General features: G+C 48.4%; 1 protein-coding gene across 1 annotated transcript in view; it reads right to left on the reverse strand.

The window, feature by feature from the left end:
* HPS3 (HPS3 biogenesis of lysosomal organelles complex 2 subunit 1) overlaps positions 1-7,645 on the reverse strand; it is a 21,234-nt gene extending 13,589 nt beyond the window's left edge. Inside the window, exons 1-4 of the mRNA XM_068144932.1 lie at positions 7,293-7,645; positions 4,628-5,107; positions 2,743-2,929; positions 788-873 (exon numbers count right to left, since the gene is read on the reverse strand). Of these exons, the coding sequence (XP_068001033.1) occupies positions 788-873; positions 2,743-2,929; positions 4,628-5,107; positions 7,293-7,515 (976 nt within the window). The 5' untranslated portion in view covers positions 7,516-7,645. The remainder of the gene's footprint in view (positions 1-787; positions 874-2,742; positions 2,930-4,627; positions 5,108-7,292) is intronic.
* Positions 7,646-8,309: the final 664 nt, after the last annotated feature.

Raw genomic sequence — 8,309 nt, forward strand, 5'->3', positions numbered from 1 at the left:
GGCATTTCTAACAAATGTACCACTGAATGGAGAGATTCTATAGATGTAACAACATCTGAGAGTCCTGGCAGATTCAGCACAGCTAAGCAGGTAAAGGCTGTGTTCAGATTCTACAGACCCTCTGGTCAAAGGCTGGAAATCACAAGGGAACATAAGGCAGGTGGACTTCAATAGCAAGTAGTTCATTCTCTTGAGTCAGCTGTCACTTAAATGAGGCTTTGGCACTCAGCAGATAGCCAACCACAACGAACTGGGTGAGCAGTCAGTAAAGCTGATTGATACCCTGCAGCATTAGGTTTTGCAATGAGTCTGTTGAGGCTTGAGCTAGTGAGTAGTAATGAACCTCTAAAATCTGCATTCAACCCTTGCAGTCTTAACTAAAGCCTGTCAGAAAGGTAATGTCTATCCTAATGATTATTAAGGTTTACTACTCAGATTTCCCACTGTTGAATAATGAGCAGCTTGATATCTTCCAACACTAACTTTATTAGTGCAATGTAAAGAGTGACTGCTTTGTGATGTAACATTAATCACCAGAGAATTAATAAAAGCTGTCTCCTTCTGGTGTGGTGAATTAATATTTCAGTTCAAGGTTTATGTAGAACTTGGAAAAACTTAAAAGGTTTTTTTGTTACTAGAAGCTGCTCAATTAAAACCATTGAAAAGGGAGGAAAGACCTTAATTCAAAACCAAATCACACAGAAACACAGTAAAAAACAGAAAAGGCTCCTTATTTCTAAGGTCTCCTGTGATACAAGTTGTAATGCATCCATTCATATCCATATACCTGTCGGGTACACAGGGAGCAGCTGAACAGAGTGCAACTTTGTCTCCTCACAGAACCCAAAAGGCGACTGGTCAGGTGTAAAATGTCTAGAGAAAAGAATCCAAAACAAGATGGGACCTCAGTGAGAAATGATGAGCTACTCTGGACAAGTAAACAGCACCAGCTGTAATAGGCAGAGCTGATGTTTTCACACTCAGAATCACTGCAGTCCCACTACAATGTAATTAGCACGGCAATGCCAAGAAACATTGTAGCACAGCTAGAGACCACCAGCTTCAGTTCTTGCAGCCCAAAATCCCTTTTCTCGGCTTGTCTACAAGATGTGTGTTAATGTTTGGGATCACTGGAAGACATGTGGCAATGGATTTGAACCTCAGTTTGGGTTTTTTCTCCCTTCTCTTTTTATTTAACTGAGTTACATGTAACATGTAGCCATCCTCGGGGTCTCTTCCAACCTTAGTTATACTGTGATACTGTTATCTGTTGGACTTGGTGATCCTGAGGGTCTTTTCCAACCTGGATGTTTCTATTTCTATGATCCTGTGATCCCAAATCCTACTTTCCTACTTTGTGTCATCCTTTTTCCTGCTTTGCTTTGGAATTCACTGCTGGACTGTCATATCAGTTCTTCCTCAGTACTGGATCAAAGTTTTAAGCCTATGATCACTATCAAACAGTTTCTTAGTGTTTGAGAAACTCAATAAATTCTTTTGCTAGCTAGAGAAAGGAAGAATACTTTTTTGTAGAGGTACTCCTAGGGGTACACTGGGGGAAGAATTGGCTGGACAGCAGAGTTCTAAAGGGTTGTTGTGAAGGGGGCTACATCCTGCTACCAGCAGTGTTCCTTGGGCTGAATCCCAGGGCCAGTGCTGTTCAATATTTTGACTGATCACCTGGATGCAGGAGTTGACTGCATCATTAGCAACTTTGCTGATGATACCAAACTGGGAGGTGTGGTCAAATCTTGAGAGACAAGAGGCCTTGCAGAGGGATCTGGATAGACTGGAGCACTGAGCTATCATCACCAGCATGAAATGGAACAAGTCCAAGTGCTGGGTTCTGCACCTATGACAGAGCAATGCTTGGGCACAAGTATAAATAAACTGGGAGAGGCATTGCCAGAGAGCAGCACTGCAGAGGGACCAGGATGTGCTGGCTGACAGCTGACTTGAGAGGAGTCAGCACCTTGGAGTGCTGACCACATGCTGAGATGCATCAAACACAGCCTGACCAGCTGCTCTCACTGTATTCCACCCTGGTGTGGCCACACATGAGACCTGGTGCAGTTCTGAGCCCCACTATTTAAGAAGCATCTTAAAGGTACCTGAGTATGTCCAGAGGAGGACGACAACCTTGTGACAGGGCTGGAGAGTGTCCTCCTGTGAGGAGCAGCTGAGGACTCTGAGTTTCTCTAGTTTGGGGAGAAGGAGGCTGAGGAGTGATCTCATTGCTCTCTACAGCTTCCTGAGAAGGGGACATGGAGAGGGAGGTACTGAGCTCGTTTCCCTGGGATCCCGGGTCAGGACATCTGGGAATGGATCAAAGCTGCACAGTCAGGGGAGGTTCAGACTGGATATTAGGAAACTTTACTGAGAGGGTGGTCAAACACTGGAAAAGGTTTCCTGGAGAGATGACCATTGTCCCAAGTGTTTCAGAGGCATCTGGGAAATGCCCTTAAAGAAGATGTTGTAACACTGGGACAGCCCTGAAGTGGTCAGGCAGTTGAACTAGGTGATTGTTGTAGACCCTTTTGAACTAAAAGATTCCATTTAAAAATCAGCTGTCTTTAGTTCCACCTCATCTTCTTAGTGAAAAAGAAAGAAACAAATCAACAAACCTCAGCCTTATACAAACCCCAGAAGAGACATACCAAGTTTTTTCTTTCAACAAGCCACAGCTCATTCTGGTTTCCTGCAATCAGTTAAGCTATGAAGGAGGGAACAGATTTGTAATACCTGAAAAGCAGATACCGCACTTGGAAGCACTTTGTGTCTTCAGTAGGTAACTCTGTGGACTCCAGCGTGATGCTTATCTCACACAGCTTACACTCTTCCCCACGCAATTCCACTGGCTTCTGGCATATGATGAACTCATCTAATTCAAGCTGCAAGTTATCTTTTGAAAGAGCTTCATCTTTTAGGCCTTCACAAGGAAAAGGCTGTGTTAATTGCTCAGACCACTCCATTTAGCAGTGAGAAATTGATACAACACAACAGTAATTCAATACTCCAATTACAACTACCTGGCTAGCATTGGTTTCATCAGACCAGCAGATTTTGAAAAGACACAGAATCACAGAATTAACCAGGTTGGAACCAGTCCAACCTATCACCCAACTCCATCTAATCAACCAGAACAAGAGGACACAGTCTCAGGCTGCGCCAGGGGAGGTTCAGGTTGGATATTAGGAAGAAGTTCTATACAGAAAGAGTGATTGCCCATTGGAATGGGCTGCCCAGGGAGGTGGTGGAGTCGCTGTCACTGGAGGTGTTCAGAAGGAGACTTGATGGGGTGCTTGGTGCCATGGGTTAGCTGTTTGGGTGGGTTGGATTGGTTGATGGGTTGGACACAATGATCTTGAAGGTCACTTCCAACCTGGTTTGGTTTATTCTAAATAAAGGTTTATTCTAAAACTAAACCATGGCACCAGGTGCCTCATCCAGTCTCTTTTTAAACAATTCCAGTGATGGTGACTCCACCATCTATGCTAGATGATGTGAACAACCCTTCAGTTAAGCCTCAACACTCTGAATACCTAACAATCAAGACTTCTAAAGGAACAGGTAAACTGGCAAGTCCAGGGCAACTTGTGCTGTAAACGACTAGCCATCAAAAAACATGGTCATTTGGCTGAAGAGGTCTTAAGAAGGGAAGGGTAGCTATGATAGAAAGCTGTGTTATCTTAAACTCACTGAAGTTCTGCAAAGCAAATCCTAACAGCACTCAGAAAGCAATTTGAAACTTTCTGTTTAGGTTTTAGTGATAAAAAACAATTAGGAGCAGGATGCTATTAGCTGTGTTTGAGATCCACCTTCACTCAGTGAAGAACATTCCAGTTTACATTTTCTCTACATGATAATTCTTAGTTACCTTTACATTCTTTCTAGGTACAGTTTCCACTTCTAACAGATTATGCTTTTCTGGTTTAAGTTCCTTCAATTCATAACTGAAGAATTTTCCTAAGGTCTGTTGGTATTCATCTGACACCTCTGGAAATGTGGGAACTGACTACATAAGGATTCATTTCTTGCAATACATGGTAATGAAACCTACTGAGTAGCTCTGCTTCTGGGATTTCCAGGATTCTACCCTGAACAGGATAATTTACTGACACCTTATGCAGTTCTGAGCCTACTAACAGTTACAGAAAAGCATATGCACTGCCACAGCAGCATTCTTAAGTGAGCACTGCAGTATGCATGCTACTTTTAAAGGGTCATGAGATGCTTCTTCTATTTGACCTCCCACTTGTCCCTTTGAAGAGACATGAATGTGTATTTGGGCAGTGACACTGACAGAATAGTTTTTTCTGAGCACAGCACACTCAGCTGTTATCACTTTGATTTGGCCTATGGTGGTGCTCCAAAACAGGGACGTAATTCTATCCCTCCAGAGCTTGCACTGTCCTGGAAGTGCCTGCAGAATGATGGCACGTTTAAGTGTTACCTACAGCTGGTACCTCCAGGTGGTGTAACTTTTCATGCACTAGAATATTCAGCTGACAGCACTAAGATGTCCTGAAAATGTTTTGTGAAGGGCAATGACCTTGTTTGAGCCTGCTTTGAGAGAACAGGAATTGGTTAGCACATTCTCAGATACGTATTTAACTCCTGTACTTACCTCCACCCACAGGCTTTTCTAGTGCACACTGCTCTGTCCCCTCTGCACTTTGCTGGACCAGCTCCAGTTTCAGGATGAGAACCTCCAGCTCTGTTGTTATGGCTATATGTCTGGCACAAAATGCAACTTCAGCAGGAATAACATTATCCATGTGCAAAATCAAGGAGCGTTCAAAGTCTAACACAGTCAAGTTCTGGTGTATCACCAGGTATTTCAAACGGAACAGGACCAGTTTGTTTCTGCAGCCCACAAGAAGATCTCCATTTACAGGGCAACATGAAATGCACAGTGGAGGATCTGAAAGTGGCATTTCCACAATTGACATCTGCTCTTTTAAGGTTTCACTGTATGACTCTTCCAGCTTGTGGCCAACCATGCGAACACAAACACGAGAGCTGCCTGCAGACATGCACCTCCAGTTCGTATATGCTCTTAGGAAAGTTGCTTTGCTTTTCTCTTCAATTGTCACCAGATAGTCTCCTTAAAAGAAAGCAGCAATAGGGGTGCATCATTAAAGAACAGATAAATTTATCAGTATTCTTCAGTAAATTTGCAGATGACACCAAGTTGGGAGCAGGTGTTGATCTGTTAAGAGGGTAGAAGGGCTCTCAAAAGGGACCTTGACAGGCTGGACAGACGGGCAGAGTCCAACAGGACGGCATTCAACAAGTCCAAGTGCTGCACACTGGCCACAACAACCCCATGCAGTGCTACAGGCCGGGGTCATAGTGGCTGGAGAGCAGCCAGGCAGAAAGAGACCTGGGGGTACTGGTTGACAGCTGGATGAACATGAGCCAGTAGAATAGAACAGAACAGAATGGAACAGAATAGAATTAACCAGGTTGGAAAATAACTTTGAGATCATCAAGTCCAACCTATCACCCAACACCATCTAATCAACTAAACCATGGCACCAAGCATCCCACCCAGTCTCTTCCTGAATGCCTCCAGGGATGGTGACTCCACCACCTCCACGGGCAGCACATGACAATGGGCAATTTCTCTGTGAAGAACTTCTTCCTAACCTCCACCCTAAACCTCCCATGGCACAGCTTGAGACTGTGTCCTCTTGTTCTGGTGCTGGTTGCTTGGGAGAAGAGACCAACCCCCACCTGGCTACAACCTCCTTTCAGGTAGTTGTAGAGAGCAATAAGGTCTCCCCTGAGCCTCCTCTTCTCCAGGCTAATCAACCCCAGCTTCCTCAGCCTCTCCTCACAGGGCTTGTGCTCCAAACCCCTCACCAGCTTTGTTGCCCAGTGTGCCCAGGCAGCCAAGATGGCTGATGGCATCCTGGCCTGCATCAGAAATAGTGTGGCCAGGAGGAACAGGGAAGTTGTTCTGCCATGTACTCAGCACTGGTTAGGCCACAACTTGAGTACTGTGTCCAGTTCTGGGCCACTCAATTTAAGAAGGATATTAAGACACTTGAATGCGTCCAGAGAAGGGCAACACGGCCGGGGAGAGGTCTCAGGCACAGCCCTATGAGGAGAGGCTGAGGGAGCTGGGGTTGCTTAGCCTGGAGAAGAGGAGGCTCAGGGGAGACCTTATTGCTCTCTACAACTACCTGAAGGGAGGTTGTAGCCAGGTGGGGGTTGGTCTCTTCTCCCAGGCAGCCAGCACCAGAACAAGAGGACACAGTCTCAAGCTGTGCCAGGGGAGGTTTAGACTGGAGGTGAGGATGCAATTCTTCCCAGAAAGAGAGATTGGCCATTGGGATGTGCTGCCCAAGGAGGTGGTGGAGTCACCATCACTGGAGGTGTTCAAGAGGGGACTGGACATGGCACTTGGAGCCATGGTTTAGTTGTCATGAGGTGTTGGGTGACAGGTTGGACTTGATGATCTCTGAGGTCTTTTCCTACCTTATTGATTCTATGATTGTATGAGTTTTCAAGATCCTTACCTGCTGTAGCACACTCCAAAGAACACCTTAAGTCTCGGTTTTTACATAAAGTTAACATTTTCACCAGTATTTTTCTATAAAGAAACCCAAAGTGCAAGTTTCTTTGCTAGGTGGACCAGACTTCACATGCCACTAAAAATAAGGACTTGTAGATGGGACAAACTCCTAAGCGAATCTGCCAGAGGAGCTGTGATTGCAAAGTGTATTTGAATAATCATTAACGAGAAAATATTTTGTTCTCTAAAGAAGAGGGAAAGTCACAGACTAATGAAGGCCCGTGGGGGCCGTCTGGAGTGCCCACCCGCCCCGTGCTCTGAAATCCAAACGATGGGCAGGCACACAGGCTCCAGGCAGGGCGGCGGAAGCTGTCAGAAAAGCCAATGTGCTGGCCACGCTCCTGACTCGCCGGAGCGCTTCCAGCCCCTCGCACAGCTCTGACCAGCCCGCGGCTCAGCAAGCGCCGGCCCTGCGCTTCCGGACAGGGGCTGACAGCCAGCTCCAGGGAGCGGCACCCGAACCCGCCCTCCGCGCCAAGGCAACCGTGCTGGGCAGAGGCGGGGAGGCAGCGCCCGGCCCTGCTCGCGTCCGGCCTAGTCCGGGCGCCCGGCTCGCCTAACTCCCGCCGCCCCGGCCCAGCCCCAAGTAGATGAAGCACCTCCGCCGGCTCGCCCGCCCCGCCCGGAGGAGCTGTAGGGCTTCTTCCCGCAGTCGAGCCGAAGAGGCCCTAGATGCGTACTCCCAGACCAAGCGGCGAACTGCACTGACCTGCCTGGCTGTGCGCCATGCGCAGCACGGGACCCAGTGTGGCGAAGGAGCCCAGAGGCTCACAGAGGCCCTGGTCGCGCACAGCGAACACCTCTACCCTGCAGCTGGCCGCCGTGCTGGCCACGAACAGCACATCGCGGCCGCAGCAGAAATGCGCCGGCTCTTGCTTGCAGGGCACTACTCGCTGCGACCCGAACGGGTGCAAGTTGTACAGCTGCACCATGGCTCCCCTCAAGGCTTCTCAAGCGCAGCAGAGACGGCTCCCGCAAGCCTCCCAGGGCTGCGCGCCACTTCCGGCGCTCGTGGGCCCGCCGCCAGGGCGGTGCGCGCCGCGCCCGGAGCCGCCTTCTGCCGTGTGCCTGGCCGGGCCCGGCCCGGCCCAGCTACAACGGCGGCGGCGGGCCGTGGGTGGTCGTGGGGAGCGCCGGGGTTGTTCTTCCTTGTCAGGAGACGTCTCGCCCTGTTGCATCTTGAGTCAGGCGCATTTTTGTGTGGTACCAGCGTGACTCCATGGCCGTGTTCGCACATTCAGCCACCCTCCCCGCCCCCAGTGTCAAGGCGCCCTACGCGGCCGCGGGTCGTTAGCAAGTACTTTGCGCTAATCTGTTCCAAAGCAGAATGGCATCTTGACTTTGCCCAGCAGTTCCCTGTTTAACCATGAGGCTCTCCTGGCTCCCTTCCTTGATTTCCTACTCACTGGGATGCTCTGATCTTGAGCTTGGAAGAAGCGGTCCTTGAATATTAACCAACTATTTTGGGGTCCTTTACCTTCTAGTTCCGCAGGATTTCCCCTAGCAATTGCTTGAAAAGGCCGAAGTTGGCCCTGCTGAAGTCCAGGGTTGTGATCCTGCTTGGTATTCTGTTCCTACCACACAAGATCCTGAACTCCACCATCTCATGGTTGCTGCAGCCAAGGCTGCCCTCAACCTTCACTGCTTCAACCAGACCCTCCTTGTTAGCGAGAAAAAGATCCAGCAGTTGTCCCCTCCTGGTTGGCTCATCAACCATTTGCATTGA

The sequence above is a fragment of the Melanerpes formicivorus genome, unplaced genomic scaffold (genome assembly GCF_026170545.1).
Source record: "Melanerpes formicivorus ecotype bairdi unplaced genomic scaffold, bMelFor1.0.p_v2 SCAF_12, whole genome shotgun sequence".
NCBI classification, from domain to species: Eukaryota; Metazoa; Chordata; class Aves; order Piciformes; family Picidae; genus Melanerpes; species Melanerpes formicivorus.